General features: G+C 39.1%; 1 protein-coding gene across 1 annotated transcript in view; it reads right to left on the bottom strand.

Annotated features, from left to right (window-relative positions):
- Nucleotides 1-1,686: 1,686 nt before the first annotated feature.
- tmem192 (transmembrane protein 192) overlaps nucleotides 1,687-17,712 on the bottom strand; it is a 41,534-nt gene continuing 25,508 nt past the window's right edge. Inside the window, exons 4-6 of the mRNA XM_043698452.2 lie at nucleotides 9,461-9,589; nucleotides 4,268-4,376; nucleotides 1,687-2,448 (exon numbers count right to left, since the gene is read on the bottom strand). Coding sequence (XP_043554387.1) covers nucleotides 2,325-2,448; nucleotides 4,268-4,376; nucleotides 9,461-9,589 — 362 coding nt within the window. The 3' untranslated portion in view covers nucleotides 1,687-2,324. The remainder of the gene's footprint in view (nucleotides 2,449-4,267; nucleotides 4,377-9,460; nucleotides 9,590-17,712) is intronic.

Here is a 17,712-nt window from a genome sequence, read left to right as displayed (position 1 = left end):
ACCACTTTTACAAATCTGACATAGAAAGAGGGGTACTAATGGCTAAGAGTACACTCTCTGTCAGTACTCTATAATCACCAATTGGGGGGTGCCACCTCAGAGGAGTCTGATCGACTCTGCAAGATGTGGGAAAGAGAGCCGAGTGTTGATGTTTCTTCAGAAGCATGGGAGGATATTTGGGAGAATGCAAGGAAGATATCAATTTGCAATAGGATCCATGCTTTACAGTTGAAGATTCTCCACAGGATCCACTTACCCCAGACCGTTTGTCAAAATTTAAACCAGGAGTATCTTCAGCATGTCCCAAGTGCAAGGTCCGCACGGGCACTCTTACCCATTGTCTTTGGTCTTGTGACAGGCTTCAAACATATTGGAGCATTTTGGTGGGCGCAATGGAGAGGATTTTAGGTGTAGGGGTGGAGAAGGACCCTATTTCGCTCCTTTTGGGCCTACCCATTGTATTTCCTGCAGACTCGCATAAGGAAAAAAAAACTTTTCAATATTCTTACATTCTGTGAAAGGAAGAATATCTTGCTAGGTTGGATATCAGAAAACCCCCCAGGCCTGTCAGGTTGGCGGAAGATGGTTATGGAGCATATTCCCTGGATTTTCTCACAAATATGGTACACGACAAAACTGAGAATTTTTACAAGACAGGGCAACCCTTTTTGAAATACCTGGACACAGATTTATCTGCCACATTAACAAGGGCTTTTATATAGCCGTAATGATTGTGTTTGATGAGTCCAATATCCAGGGAGGAGGAACTGTGAATGTATGAGTGTTTTGTTTGGCTGGGCTGAATTATTACTATTTATTTGTTTGTTGTTAGGTATTTATTTAGTTAGTTAAATAGCTAGTTTAGGTATTTTTAAAAATTTTATACTTCTCTATATATGTTTATACATTTGTATAGGAGGGTGGGTTGGGGAATCTTTTTTATTATTTGGGTTTAGTTTTGTACGGTTTTGAATTGCATTGTTTTGTATTAGTTGTAATATTTAAAAATCTATTTTTTATTTATAAAAATATATTATATAAAAAAAGATGAGTTTGAGTGGGTTGGACCTGTACCTCATTAGAAGCATGAGAAATGACCTCCAAAAGATTCTTAGGGAGCTTGACAGGAGAGGTGTCGAGAGGCAGTTTCCTCTTGAAGGAATGCATAGGACCACAGGACATCAATGGGCAACCCTTTTGCTGATGTTAAGATAGAAATCAGGAGCAATGTCTTCTTTTAGAGGGCTTTTTATTATAGTAGATTGAAAGAATTAAAAGAAAAAAAAAAAATCAATTCATTCAGTGGGCTCTTGTGGTTCAATGATAGTGTGGGCCTGGGTTCAATTAAATAGCTTGGGTGAAGATGACATTCCTACTTTTTCCTCTTCTCAAATTGCAATTGGCTTGTACATCCATCACCAATTCGGACAACTCCTGAAACATTTCTGTACAGCTCTTGTATCCAAATATCTGCTTTAGATGACTATGCAGGACAACGACAAAATCTTTGGCATGGTCATTGACATAAGCAGGAAGCTGAGCTTTTCCTCATTCAGTTTGCCAGGAGATTTACAAGCACAAAAATTGTATCAGTTGTACTATAGAGAGACAGAATCAACAAGGAGGATTTTTAAAAAATAAAATGGCAAGGTGTTAGCAAATGGTAATTGAATTGAAAACAAAAAATTGGTGGATTGTGAAAAATTTATTATTAATTTACATTTGCAATACATCTTCTACAAGTCACAAAATTCCAAAATATAGGATAGCAATGTCTTGTACATTCCTAATTGCATTTCTGCAAGTGACCAGTATGTAGGTTTAAACTAAACCCAGGATAGTTAGCAAAGTACTCAAAAACAACTTTAAAAAGTACATTTTATACACATATTCTATCTTAAACAAGATTTTATTTTTTAAAAAAAGTCATTCAGAATATTCACATCATCAATAACAAACAATGTCAAGATTACAAAGGCAAGAACAACCTCTTTGCTTGCACAGCAGACAATTGTCTGTGATCACAATTCACAACTGAAGTCTTTTGGCACAAGTCAAAGATAATTCTGCTACATGATTGATTTGAAGAACATTGGTGGCAAAATGGAAAAAACAAATTACTCATGTTTGTAGCAAATGTTCTCTCCTAATGTAATTGCAGTAATACAAAAGTAAATTCTGAAGATAACTGTACCCATTTATTAAATTACATTTCATATTCACACTGCTTTCAAATGGTTATGCCCATTTGGACGTCTTCAGCACAAGCTGTGCCTTTCTTTATTCTTTGGTTTATCACAATGTTTAGTGTCTCTTTCAAAGCCTCAGTCTCGGACTTGCTGGGAAGTTAAAGTCAGCAGCCTTTTACTTAATTCCACATTGTGCATTTTTAAGTAGTCAATGAGGTCCGCTTGCTTTTCTACAAGGTTTTCTAAATTTGATCCATCCCTTGATGAAAAAGACAGCTTTACAATGTTGTTGTGTGATGTGAACTTATTTGCATCAAATTAAAAAGAAATTACACTTACATGGTACATTTTATAGCAGAACATTTCAAAGCACTTTATGACCAAAGTACATTGGAAGTGGAGCCACTATAGGAGTGTGGGAAACCAGTCAACTTATACTCAAGGTCTGACAAACAACACTGTTTACGGTTTTGGTTGAGGGATAAAATATTGACCAGGGCACTAACAGAACACATGGAAAATACCCTGAAATCAAATGTTCTGAACAGTTACTATGGTTTCAAAAAGGCCCAAAACTACAAACTGCTCAACTTTTCTGCTTCAACAAGTTTATTTAATGGTGGTAGGGTAATAGTTACTCAGGAAGTCAATGTTGCTATGGCAACACCTACACACATTTGTAGTCTGGCACTAAGGATAGTGATGCTAGAAGCTCCATATTCTTTCCATCTCACAGCTGACCAAGAATCTCTCCCGCTCTAATCACTTGCCTTGAGCTTCCAACATTTTCCAATCTGTTTGGTTACTATATGGATGCACCCTACACCATTAGCTTCTGGGATAGGATTCAAACACAAAGCTTCTACCTCAGAGGCCGGGGCAATACCCAAGGAACAAGACCTCCTTATCTAATGGTAGCTGAGTTAAGACTAGTACGAAGATGCCCAATTCAATTTTCTTTTTGTGAGCAGATCATGAATGATTATGATATGCTAAAACTGATCTCACCTCTTCCAAGGTAATAGGTGAATAAGACACTAAACTCTTTTTTCAGTGTACTATTGCTACTACACTGAATGCACGATCTGACAGCTTCTCAATACTTTGAAGCTTCAAATTGAATGAGATAATTGTTGTACTGGAAGGCAAGCTATGCCCATACAATTATATTCCAGTCAAATAAAGGAACTTGCCAAAAAGAGAAGTATCACTGTGGAGTTAGCACAAGTCATCTTATAAACAGAATCCACTGGAATTATTTGATAAATCATATCCACTTTATAAACAGAGGGGTAGATCCTTTAAATATCCTAAGATACCATACACAGAAACCTGAGTCAGAAGGGCAATATAGCAACAATCGATGTGGAAAATCTACACATTGTAACAAATGTGTTTCTCTTCCCAATTGCCATGAGCAAATTTTCTTTTTAAAAAAAAAAGTTTGAAATTACAATTAAAAATTCTGATTCACAAGAAACGTTCCATACTGGGGAGCCTGTTTGCTAGGACTAGGGAATTTGGCAGGTTGCCTACTTCTTTTGTGGCAAAAGTTTGGGCTGAGTTCAACTGAGCACCTTCAACAGATGGAAAGTGAGCTGGAACAACAACTATTTACTCAAAATAGTAACTGGTCAGTTTATTTGTGGGTGGCACAGTGGCACAGTGGTTAGCACTGCTGCCTCACAGCACCAGAGACCCAGGTTCAATTCCCACCTCAGGCGACTGACTGTGTGGAGTTTGCACATTCTCCCCGTGTCTGCGTAGGTTTCCTCCGGGTGCTCCGGTTTCCTCCCACAGTCCAAAGATGTGCAGGTTAGGTGAATTGGCCATGCTAAATTGCCCGTAGTGTTAGGTAAGGGGTAAATGTAGGGGTATGGGTGGGTTGAACTTCGGCGCGTCGGTGTGGACTTGTTGGGCCGAAGGGCCTGTTTCCACACTGTAATGGAATGTAATCTAATCTTTAAGAGAAGAAAAGGCAGTTCTACCTTTAATCAGAGATTACAAACAGAATGGAAGTCCCACAAAGGAAATTTTTAAAAATAAAACTCCCATTTCATGTTAAACGTTTCACTCACCTGAATCCAGTTTCAGAGAGAACATTAGTGAGATTAGGATATCGATGCCTTCGTTCTTCCTCTTGGATGTCAGGACATGGTTTCAACTGATTGAACTTTATAATCTTTACTGTGATACAAAAAGAGGCAAGTTAGGGCAGTAAAAAATAAATATGCAACAACATTGAAATCAAAAGACCTCTTAAAAATTAAGGGAATCCAGATGGCACATGACAATGGCAACCATTCTTCCCCAGAATTCTTGATTTTGTAACCTTTGTGGCAAATATGTTATGCCACACTGATTTTTGCCATCTCAAAAAGATGTTTACCAAACATGGCTAGCTTTCTCCTTTGCCTCCTCCTTACTTCATTGACTCCTTGAAACTAATCCTGAAAATGTAGTCTACTCCACTTTCATCTCCAGTGTTCATGGGTTGGAGCAACTTTACTTTTGCAGGGGTGGGCAGCAATGTCCCAAATAAGTATGAGCAACAATGACTATCTATTAATATCCTAACCCTTTTATTGTTCCAGCAGCTCCCAAACACAGCAACAAGATGGGTGTGAATTCACCAACTTAAATTCATCATTTCAAGATATTTAATATCCTATTTCTTTCTTTGGAAAAGAAAATGGTAGATAAGCCACAAATGAAACCAAACGAATAACAAATTGCCGCAGAGGCAAGCAGTCACGGTATGGAGGGAAACAAAAGTATTTTGACCTAAAAGGTAAAACCAAAATAAAACTAAATGCAAAGAATAACACAGCTTTCACTGATATAAACAAAATGCTGGAGAAACTCAGCAGGTGTAGAGAAAGAAAGTTAATGATTCAAGTTTGATAGGACACCATTTCTTCAAAAAAAAAGTCAAATATTGGTCTCAAATATTAATTTGATTTCACTCTCCAGCATCCATAGTACTTTGGTTGTATATAAATTTTCACTGTTTAGTTGAGCTTTGCTGGTATTTTGGGCACATAGAATTAAACATTAATGCCTGCTCCTGTCTTTTTCTTTTAAAAAAAAATGGTCTCCTAACTTTAGATATCAAGCTGTGTTAGGTTGGAAAAAGCCTCTTGCATCTCACTCCTGTACCCTTTCATCCGCCACTGCAAAACACCATGTTCCCACGCTGACATTTCTACCTCAGGCTTGCTTCAGTGCTCCAGTGAGCCAGAGTTTGAAGAGCAACATCTCATCTCTCAAATGGGAACCCTGCAGCCTTTAAGACTCAATGTTGAGTTCAATGACTTTAGAGCCTAAACATTTCCTTCCATGCTTATTTTACCCACCACCCCCCAAATCCTGGTCCTGCCATGACATGGGTTGCTTCCAGCACACTCAACCCATTCTTCAGCCACTTATCACATTGCATGGGTTGCTTTCAGCTTGGCCTACTCATCTTCTCCTATTCTTAGGCCTGTTGTCAAGTTTTCAACTTCTCTTCTGGCCTAGTTAACGATCAATAAATTCCTTATTTGCCTACTTACTTCATAACCCTCTCACTGAGCTGTCTCCATCTAGCCGTTCATTGACTATGAGCTCCTTCTATCTTGGGCATGGGATTGTGTGCAGCAAGATTTGCTGATATCACTGTTGATGTTTCTTCCCTTTTTCTCTAAATATGTAGAAAATTATGATTTTTTTCATTAAATAAAGATTGATTAAAAAAAAAAGGATGCATCAGATGCAAACAAAAACCCCCAAGAGAAATTAGTGGAGAAACTCAGCTGAACCGAATTCTGCAGAAGGGTCACTAGACCCAATTGTTAACTTTGCTTTCTCTCTATAGATGCTGCCTGACCTGTTGGGTATCTCCAACAATTTCTGTTTTGTTTCAGATTTCCAGCATCTGCAGATTTTCTTTTACATTTTAGGTTTATGTTCATTCTGAATGAGCTGATTTAAGCCCATTTATCATTGGATACCTTTTTCTTTCATCTGTTTAAGCACTTGTCATGTGGTTCAGATGTCTAACCTAAACCAACCCAGTTGGAGCTATAGTTTCCACTTCAACCAAATCTTAGTAGTTATTTCTCAACTCTCCCAAATACTTTGGGGAATAAAAAGAAAAATCTCTTAATTTCTTCCTTTTATTCTTTTTGCCTATATTTCTCTGTTCAAGAACTTGAACTTCCATGTGTTCAGTTTTCAGCTCCTAAGTCAAACCATGTCTTCACATCCTCCAATTCAACAAAAACAGCCTCAAGTTTCTAAAGGTGGATTTCACTTATACTTCCTCATATTTGATACGTGGTGAGTCTGCACCTTAAATCCTTTTTATTTCCCAAATATCTTTCCAAAATCAGAGCTCTCAAGACTGCATTTAAAAGTAGCAGAGCACACGGTCTATTGGCATGGTACCTAACTACAGCACTTTTGTTATCACTCTTAATATACATTAAGAATCTCAGACCGCAAAATATGAAATTGTAAAAATTACTTTAACCAAGCAAAACAATTACAAGGTTAAGTTTTCTTTTGAATGATCTCCTTTCATCTTGACATCATTAAACTAAATAATGTTTGGAGTGACTGAGTGTTGTAAACATATATGTCTCTACTTAAACTACTGTCATTTTAGTTTACATTGCAGGAAGAGGCTTTCTAAAAAAGGACTAGCTGCCAGAATGTTGCCCTTCCTACTAGTGTCTTAACCATGTTCTGTCAGAAGCAGTACTGTGAGCAAAGTAAGTGAGACACCATCAGCTTCAAAGAACAATTATACGGTCAATAAATAAAACAGCATTTTCAAGAGATGCTTGCAGTAAACTACAAGCTTCAAAATTAGGACAAAATTGTAAAGTAATTGAGATGACCACGGTTACTCCTTGGTGGTCTGTTGCAGCCGAAATCCAAACATCAAACACCAAACTACCATTTAGTTATGATCATACACTAAGCATAAAAGCTGGTGTTAAAATTAGTGCACAGATTAAATTGAATTATAGTTGGTTCTGCTGGCATGGCAAGCTAAGCAAGCAGGTTTTCCTTTATTGGTTTTAAAAACTAGAATTTTGTACAAATGCTGAACTTAATACAAGAGCCACTACCTTTAACTTGGGGCCAGTATTATATGATGCAGATTATAAACATTACCCAACCTGCCCTTTAACAGAAAATAAATTGAAATAAGGGACATATTTTACTTTGGAAGAATTATCTTGAGCTACAAAAAGAAAAATCACAACTTCGTAAGAACACTATCCCATCAGCATTAAATTCATGGTTGTTCTTGTTCAGAGCTTCAGCTTCACAAGCAGCATAACTGGGATTTGGTGGAAAGAATTTGACTATTTACTGCTCCATCCTAAAGTCTTGGATGCTACTTTGCATTCTTCAGAAATGAGATAACTGGATTAAAATACACTTTACTTTTGTTCTTGAAATAATATGAAAGTGAAGGGAAATTTATCTAAAATTAGCAAGAAATTTCTAACAGATTTTAATGTTTGGGGTTGGTGTCTAGATGGGTTTAATAACTTGCAGAAAGTTATTTTAAACTCAAAGAGCAAGCATTTTGTTTTATAGATATTTTTTAAAACTAAAAAAAAGTGAAATCCCAAAACTCTAAACACGAATAAACAAACTGATAAACAGCTTACTGGATGTTATTTAAAGCAGCATTTATATAAAGCTTTTGGACAATTTGCAAATTTCTAAGGATGAAAGTGAGGCCATGACAAATAAAAATGACTCAGAGAAAGTAAAATCAATTATTATTGGGCATTGAAGGTGACCAATCAACAAGGTACTTTATAGGAGTGTTACAAAGCAGAAGTTTGAAGCCAAACTACATACAGTGATATTAGCGCAGATGGTCAAATCGGTGATCAAAAAAGGTAGATTTAAAAGGAATATCTTAAAAAGGATTAGAGATTCAGGGAGGGAATTCAAGAGCACGGGGCTTAGGTAACAGCTGCCAAAAACGTAAGTGAAATGCTCAGCAGGTCAGAATTATAGGACACCACTAAAAGAGTCAAGTCCAGGAGGTAACAAAGTAGTGAATGAAGGTTTTAACAGCAGATATAAAAATGGGCAGATACAAGAAAGTCAATATACAGAGGTAGAAAGAGACAGTCTTAGTGAAGGTATGGATAGATGATTAGATTCTAACTTAAATTAAGTATGACACTAAGTTTACTAATTGCTCAAGGTTAACATGACTGTTGCCAGAGTTTCAGGATGGATTCAGTAGCTAGGGAACAAGAACTAAAACAATGACTTTAGTCTTCCCAATATTTAATTGGGTGGGGGCAGGGGTACATTTCAGCCAATTTGAAGCAGCAATCTGATGAAGTACAGGAGTCACAGGTGATGCTGAGGCAGAGGTGGGTGTCTGCAGTATACAGTGGGAAATTTGTTTTATTTTTGGATGATGCTGTCCACTAGTGTGCACATCCACCCACTCCTTCCAAGAGGTTATAAGAGAAAGCAGGACTAATGTGTGTGGGGATTCCAGGCTAGGGTAAGGGTAAAACTTGAGGGAAGGCCATCTGGATCTATTACAGTATTAGAATAACAAAATCCCCATAACTTGGATAAAAATATTGTCTGAAACATACAAGCAAACATGTCACTTAAATTCCTACGTAAACATAGTAGAAATTATGCTTCAAATCTAACGTCACTTAAAAATATAAAATTCTTATTCCTGAAGATTACTCTGATTAGACAGTTGCTGGTATTTACACTGTCAACTCAGCCCTCCGCAGCATGCCTGTGCAGAGTTGGAGATGCTTAGTTGATACACAGGGCATTTGGTCAAGTCAGTTAGGTGGGGCTATAAATACACGTGACAGTAACCAAGGTATACAGTTCTATGGCCAATTGATAATTTTCTGAATATTCAGTGCTTCCAGTCATCTTAGAATTCCTTCTTTCATGAAGCAACAACTGTCAGGTGTAACCTCAAATTTAAAACCTTTGGTTTGGAAGGAAGACGACATTTCTGTGCAATACATGCATCAAACTAAAATCACTACATCAAATTTGATTGCTTAGATCATCTTGTTAAATGTTCAGCTCTGAAAAGCAAAACCTTCTTCTTCACTTGCTTTTTTTTAAAAAAAATAGGAGCCTAGAATGGTGGGAACTGTTCATGTGTAAATACAGATGTGTGAAATCTATTATTATACCAATTGTACTGCATTGCCTCTAATGAATACACAGCAGGGAATGCTGGTTTCTTTGTTTTCCCCCCTCACCTGTGTAAATGATTAGGCATACTGAAGAAAAGAAAAGCTCCACTGTCAGGACTCCAAGAATGAAGTAGATCACCAGAGTTTCCAGTTTAAGCTGCATCAGTACAAAAAGTATTAAGAGTATTGCATTTCCTTAAAGAAAAACAAGAACAAGAACATTAATTGATGAATTTTTCTGAAGGAACTTAAATACATTTTTTTTTCAAACACATACCTTTTAAGAAACAGAAAAGTTACATGAATTTCAAAGCTGTGCTGCATGAGGATATTAAATCAAATCTGAATAAATTACCCACGCTAGTTTAAAAACATCTCCATCTCAGAAGGATAGTGGGCATGGGTAAAATTAAAAAGAAGTTTGTATTCCTTTACTACTTCCCTTTTAACCCCACTTGGGGCACAAACTCATTCCAGGAAAAGATACAACCCTTTCGAACCATTTAACAATGACCGTACTTCAACTATCAGTCCAGGCAGCAAATATTACTGAACAATATAGGAGCAATTTACAGCAGAGCGCAATTGTAAGTGAAGGCAACTGACACATTGCCAGCTGAAGTTACTGGACAACCTGCTCCCATAAGCAATCCCAATTTCTCCCATCTCCCTTAAACAGGATACAGATAATTTAAGGTCCTCATTATGCAGAAAAATCTGTCTTTACAGACCAGAGGATTAATATACAAATTAAGACTCTGAACAAAAACAAAACACAAAAATACATTTGTCAACTAGCATTTGAACTGAAGCACAGATTATTAGGTTATCTTAAACTGTGAATGTCTCTTAGAATTTGAGATTTGTAGATGCCGGTGTTGGACTGGGGTGTACAAAGTTAAAAATCTCACAACACCAGGTTATAGTCCAATAGGTTTAATTGGAAGCACTAACTTTCAAAGTGCTGCTCCTTCATCAAGTGGCTGTGAAGTACACAATTGTAAGACACAGAATTTAGAGCAAAAAAACAACAAAAGCTAGTGCTTCCAAATAAACCTGTTGGTCTATGACCTGGTGTTGTGATTTTTAACTTTTCAGAATTTGCACACTTGCTCATGGCCAAAAATTACTTTTCATGTTAGTGCAATTGCTCAAAATTGAAGATCTGAAATATGAACAAGTATTTAAAACAATTAAAATGACATAAAATATATCTTAGCACTAATGCAGTTTATCTGAAAAAAGGCCCAAACCAGTCTTTCTACATAAGATTCCTGGGACAAAGGGTTTACAAGTGGAGTGAACCAGCTCAGAACTGCTTATAACGTAACTATCACTTCTTAAATAAAGAGAACAAAATTATATACTGTACTCCAGATGTGGTCTCACCAATACCCTGTCCAGTTGCAATCAAACTTCCCCACTCTTTTACCAATAAACTATCTACATTCCATTCGCCTTGCTCATCATTTACTGTACTCGCAAAGTCATTTTCATGATTCACATCCTCATCCAGACTCCTCTGCAGCTTCTAAATTCTGCAATCTTTCTCCATTTAAATAGTTTGTTGCTTTGCTATTCTTCCTGCCAAAGCGGACAAGTTCACAATTTCCCACATTTTACTCCATTGCTATTACTTTGCTCCCTCACCTAGCCTATCTATAGCCCTTTGTAGATTCTGTACCTCCTGAGAACTTGCCGTCTTATCCGTTATGGTATTATTGTCAAATTTGCTACCATCCATTCTGTCCCCACATCCAAACCATTATACAGATTGTAAATAGTTGAGGCTGCAGCAACTATTGCTGTGGCACTCCAGTACAGTTTGTAACTCAAAATGACTATAAGATGTAAGAGCAACAGCAGGCCTTTCAGCTCATTGAGTCTGCTCCTCCATTCAATTACATCACGGCTGATCTGATAATCCTCAACTCCATATACCTGCCTTTTTTCTCAAAAAACAATTCCCCTAATTTAAAAAAAAAGTGTTTATCTCAACTTTGAATATACTTAACCCAGCCTGTACAGCCCTCTGTGGGAAAGAATGCTATAGATTCACTACCATCTGAGAAGAAGTTCCTCCTCAACTCTGACCTCTTACTCAGATTATACTCTCTGGTCCAAGACTCTTCCACATGGCGAAAACAACCTCTTCCAATATCTACCCTGTCAAATCCCCAAAGAATCCTCTGATGAAGGTCTGGCAAAAATTTTGAAATAGGGACACTGGAAGCGAAATGTTAGTTGTATTTTCTCTCCACAAATGCGGCCAGATCTGCTGAACTTTCCCAGCAATTTGCTTTTATTTGTTTCAGACCTCCAGCACCTGCATTTCTTTGGTTTATTCCCAAGAATCTTGTATGCTTCAATAAGGTTGCCTCATTCTTTGACACACCAATGGAGTAGAGGCCCAATGTACTCAAACTCTCTTCATAACATAGTTCACAAGTGTGGAAGGACTTTCTCTAGACTGCCACTAATGTCAGTCTATCTTTCCTCAGATAAGGGGACCAAAATTATTCACAGTATTTCAGCTCTGGTTTGACTTGTGCCTTGTCTAGGTTAGCAAAGCTTATTGTTTTCTAGAGGTTGCTTTATCATAAGGCTGTCAATTAATCCTATCCACTGCATATTAAGAGGTTTAGAATAGACAAGATCCTGGATGGTTCTATAATCAACTGCTAAGAAACTGTCCAACATATATGAGTCAGCTAACTTTCCAGGTTAGATTTGCTAATCTGATTCCTCTAATCTGTACAGATTAAAGTCACATGATTATTCATTTTTGAAAGCTTGATTTATTTCTTCCAATACATGTTCTGAAGGATGGCTGAACCTTTCCCATTTTGTATCTCCACCCAAATTGATTCTACACCTTGTACTTTTCAGTCAAGGTTCTCTCTCACGAATGTATTACCAACATCCTTAATTAACAGATACATCTTGCCACAATTTCCTAGTTTGTCTTTTTAAACTGTCAAATACACTTCTAATATTCTGGTCCTAGTTATGGCCACCTTGCAAACATGTCCCAGAAACAAATGTATGATAGCCATTACATCTGTACTAATAATTCATTCATTTGGTTATGAATGGTGTGCATTCTTCAATCTAGTTATGGACCATCCCATCCCAATATCTTAAGGTAGCCTAGACACTAACATTTCCTTATTTTAAAAGATAGATTTGAAGTGAGCGTTCCAGATGCAATATGACTGGTTAAACTATCCTGTTAAGCAAAACAATAGTTCAAATAAAAACAAAAGCAAGTAAGAAGAACTTAGAATAACTTAACTATTGTAAAATTTAACTGAGTAATAAGTAATTACTAATTAACTGTTCCAATATGGTAACATCTCATGAACACACACCTTGGCAAAAGGGAAAATTCAGATTCTCACATGCAGTGCTCCAATCCAGGAGAAATAAACATCTAGAAAAAGATTCAGTGTTGCAGGTAGGAGACATTCACTGTAGTTTCCAATTCTCGAGACCTTACTGGCTTCAGTTTAAAACTAAACCTGAAAAAACTAAATAAAACTAGAAAGCCTGGTCTGTGACAGCTGGTCCCACCCAGGCTGCTTCCATTGTACCAACTTCCTTACAAGTTGTTTACTTTCTTAGAGACAGCTTTTCACTTCTACCTTACAACCTTTCCTCAAAAAAAAAACTAGGACAAAATAACCGCTAATCTTGAACTAGTTTTATTTTACAATCTCTGGTTTTATCGGTTGGTGCATTTTTAAAAGTCTGTCTGTTCTTTCTGCTCCGGGCAGTACGGTGACTCAGGGGTTTGCCCTGCTGCCTCACAGCACCAGGGTCCCAGGTTCAATTCCAGCCTCGGGCAACCATCCGAGTGGAGTTTGCACATTCTCCCAGTGTCTGCGTGGGTTTCCTCTGGGTGCTCCGGTTTCCTCCCACAGCCCAAAGATGTGCAGGTCAGGTAATTCACTATGGGCTAAATTGCCCATAGTGTTAGGTGCATTAGTCAGAGGGAAAGGGGTCTGGGTGGGTTACTCTTCGGAGGATCAGTGTGGACTGGTTGGGCCAAAGGGCCTGTTTCCACACTGTAGGGAATCTAATCTAATCTAGTCTGTGTGGGTCTTCTCCGGGTGCTCTGGTTTCCTCCCACAATCCAAAGATGTGCAGGTTAGGTGAATTGGCCATTCTAAATTGCCCGTAGTATTCAGGTATGTATAGGTTAGGTGCATTAGTCAGGGTAAATACAGGATAATAGGGAAGGAGAACGTGTCTGGGTGGGTTACTCTTCGGAGGATCGGTGTGGACTTGTTGGGCCAAAACAGCCTGTTTCCACACCGTAGGGATTCTATGATTTCTACTCTCTGGTTATCAATATGCTGCTAGATTACTTTGTGGTTTTTGATTTACCACATCTCAAAACAATTCCCTTCCTTCCAACTACTTAGTTTAAAGGACGCTCTCCCACCTTAGTTACATGATTTGTAAGAACATTGGTCCCAACACAGCTCAGGTGAAGACCCTGCCAACAGTACAATGACTTTCCGCTTTCAACCTCTGTAGCCTCCACTAGATTCACACTGTTCCAATGTTCTAGGAGAAAGTGAGGACTCAAGATGCTGGAGATCAGAGCTGAAAATGTGTTGCTGGAAAAGCGCAGAGGTCAGGCAGCATCCGAGGAGCAGGAGAATCGACGTTTCGGGCATGAGCCCTTCCTGAAGGGCTCATGCCCGAAACGTCGATTCTCCTGCTCCTTGGATGCTGCTTGACCTGCTGCACTTTTCCAGCAACACATTTTCAGCTCTGTTCCAGTGTTCTCCCAGGTATTGATGTTCAAAATTGAAAGAGCATGCTTCATGGTTTTAATCTATTACAAACTAATAATGACAAGAAAAGAAGGTACCAACATAGATACGATATGGAGGTGCCGGTGTTGGACTAGGATTTACAAAGTTGTGGAGTATAAGATCACAAGACAGTAAACGTTTGCTCTAAATTCTATGTGTACATGTGAGCATATGAGAGAGCTTGTGCGTGAGAGAGGATCTGCAGCTGCGAGAGAGGTGCAGTGGCATCACTTGTTATGTGACATGAACCCAAGGTCCTGGTCGAGGCCATCCCCATGGGTACTGAACTTGGCTATTAGCCTCTGCTTGACCACTCTGTGTTGTTACTTGTCCCAAAGTCCACCTTGGAGGATGGTCACCCAAAAGGTACGAGGTCGAATGCCCCACACCGCTGAAGTGTTTTCCCAGAGTAGGAAGGAACACTCCTGTCTATTCATTGTTGTGTGGTGTCTATTCATCTATTGCCATAGCTTCTGCTCGGTCTTGCCAATGTACACGATGCTACACTTCTCCAGCTTCCACCCGAAACATTAAAACAGCCATCCCTTATGGGCAAGCCCTCCACATACACTGGATCTGTTCAGATGAGGTGGAATATGATGAGCATTTGGATGTACTCAAGGATGCCCTCATAAGAGGGTATGATGCTCAACTAATCGACTGCCAGTTTTGACGTGCCACAGCTAGAAACCGTAAATGACCTCCTCAGGAGACAGACATGTGCTGCAACCGACAGGGTACCCTTTGTTGTCCAGTACTTCCCAGGAGCCTAAAAACATTCTTCACAGCCTGCAACACATTATCGAAGGGGATGAGCACCTCGACAAGATCATCCCCACACCTCCACTTCTCACCTATAAAACAACCACCAAACCTCAAACAGATCATTGTTCGCAGCAAACTGCCTGGCTTTCAGGACAACACCATACAACCCTGTCATGGCAGATGCTGCAAGATGTGTCTGAGTTTCGACACTGATACCACCATTACATGTGGGGACACCTCTGACTATATACGTGGCTCCCACCATCACTGATGTGATTCAGCCAATGTTGACTATCTCATACGCTGCAGGCAAGGATGCCCTAAGCATGGTATATTGACGAGACCGAGCAGAGACTCCAGGAACAGAAGAATGGACAGTGCACAACAGTCAACAGACAGGAGTGTTTCCTCCCAGTTGAAGAACACTTCAGCGGGCCGGGACATTCGATCTCAAACCTTCGGGTGACCATCTTCAAAGGCAGACTTTGGGACAAGCAACGACGCAAAGAGACCGAATAGAGGCTGACAGCTAAGTTCTGTACCTATGGGGATAGCCTCAACCAGGACTTTGGGGTCATGTCACACTAAAGTGACTCCACTGCACCACACACACACACACCCTCTCACAGACTTATACCCCTTTACACTCAAACCGCACCCGCCCCCCCCACCAAACACCCACACACAAAGGTTTGTGGGATGAATTTGTACTTGCACAATTATATCTTGTTTTGTTCAAAAACTGCATGAATGTATATAAAAGATTCAGTAAATCCCTTTAGAAACAGAACCAGTCTGAACATTGGGGCACAGACAGACCGTCTCACACAGGGCACCTCACACCTTCAATGCATTATCTGGGCCAACATAGCACCTATTGTTAAAGTTCACTTGAGAATGTAACTTTTTATATATTAAAAAAGTCTGGGATTTACATATGAAAGAACTGAAACCAACATGGACATTCTAAAAGATGAGAGATTTAACAATCCAGGTCGTTCTCAAATTACAATTTCAGTTGCATCACACTGTAAACATTTGCTGTAAATTGTGTCTTACAATCTTGTACTCCACAACCACCTGATGAAGGAGGAGGAGCACACCAAAAGCTAGTGCTTTCGAATAAACCTGTTGGGATTATAACCAGATTAGATTAGATTAGATTACAGTGTGGAAACAGGCCCTTCGGCCCAACAAGTCCACACTGACCCGCCGAAGCGAAACTCACCCATACCCCTACATTTACCCCTTACCTAACACTATGGGCAATTTAGTATGGCCAATTCACCTGACCCTGCACATCTTTGGACTGTGGGAGGAAACCGGAGCACCCGGAGGAAACCCACGCAGACACGGGGAGAACGTGCAAACTCCACACAGTCAGTCGCCTGAGGCGGGAATTGAACCCAGGTCTCTGGCGCTGTGAGGCAGCAGTGCTAACCACTGTGCCACCGTGCCGTTGTGTGATTTTTAAACTTTGAAGAACCAGCACATATCTTTCAAAAAGAATGCAAGGAGCAAACAAAAGATTAATTTTTTCAGCAAATTCTCTTTTTCCATCACATGCAATAGCATCAAAAGTAATTTAAATTTTATACAAGACATTAATTAGGTCACAGTTGGAAATGCTGCATGGCCATTCCAGTAATGCACTTCCTGGAATTGCCAGAGACACACAAAGGTATACCCTAAATGGAAGTTATAAGTTAAGAAGTGAAAGAAAATTTTAACCTATACAGGGAAGAAAAGAAAGTTAGAAGTTTTATTATGCCATTAGGATATGAGTGGGGGTGGAAAATAAATCATCAACTGAGAGTTATGAGAAAATAAGCTATAATCTACTGTTGAAATAGATAAAAAGAAATCTAGCCTTTCTCCATTTATGACATTTATTATTAATAAAATGAAATAAGGGGGAATACCAGGCAATGTTAGTTTTTAAAACAAAAATAATAGTACTAGCACATTTAAAAACAGAACTAAACGTACCTCCTTGGCTTCAAAATCATTCTGACAACCCAGCTTTACTCTGAACCCACTAGGTGGAGACAAATTTATACTAATGACTGAATAGATATCAGGTACACCATTACCTGAACATAGCAGTTTTCTACCATTTGTCTGTTTTCAAAGTCTAACTAAATGTCTGACAGATCACAGAATTGATACAATGCTGGAGGCAATCATTCAGCCATTGTGTTTGTAGCAGCTCTCCGAGCAAGCATCTCACTTATAGCCATAGAGACGTACAACAAGGAAACAGACCCTTCGGTCCAATTCGTCCATACCAACCAGATATCCTAATCCAATCTAGTCCCACCTGCCAGCACCTACCCACATCCCTCCAAACCCTTCCTATTCATACACCCATCCAGATGTCTCTTAAATGTTGCAATTGTACCAGCCTCCACTACTTCCTCTGGCAGCTCATTCCATACACGTACCACCCTCTGCGTGAAAAATTTGCCCCTTAGGTCTCTTTTATATCTTCTCTCTCACCCTAAACCTATGCCTTATAGTTCTGGACTCCCCCATCACAGGGAAAAGAGCTAGTCTATGTATCCTATCCATGCCCCTCATGATTTTATAAACCTCCATAAAAGGTCATCCCTCAGCCTCCGACGCTCCAGGGAAAACAGCTCCAGCCTATTCAGTCTCTCCCCAAAGCTCAAATCCTCCAACCCTGGCAACAGCTTTGTAAATCTTTTCTGAACCCTTTCAAGTTTC

This window comes from Chiloscyllium plagiosum, unplaced genomic scaffold (assembly GCF_037043375.1).
Source record: "Chiloscyllium plagiosum isolate Xiang-an unplaced genomic scaffold, Cpla_swu_hap1 HiC_scaffold_1, whole genome shotgun sequence".
Lineage (NCBI taxonomy): Eukaryota > Metazoa > Chordata > Chondrichthyes > Orectolobiformes > Hemiscylliidae > Chiloscyllium > Chiloscyllium plagiosum.
Note: the sequence above shows the minus strand (reverse complement) of the source record. Positions and strands in the feature narration are given on the sequence as shown.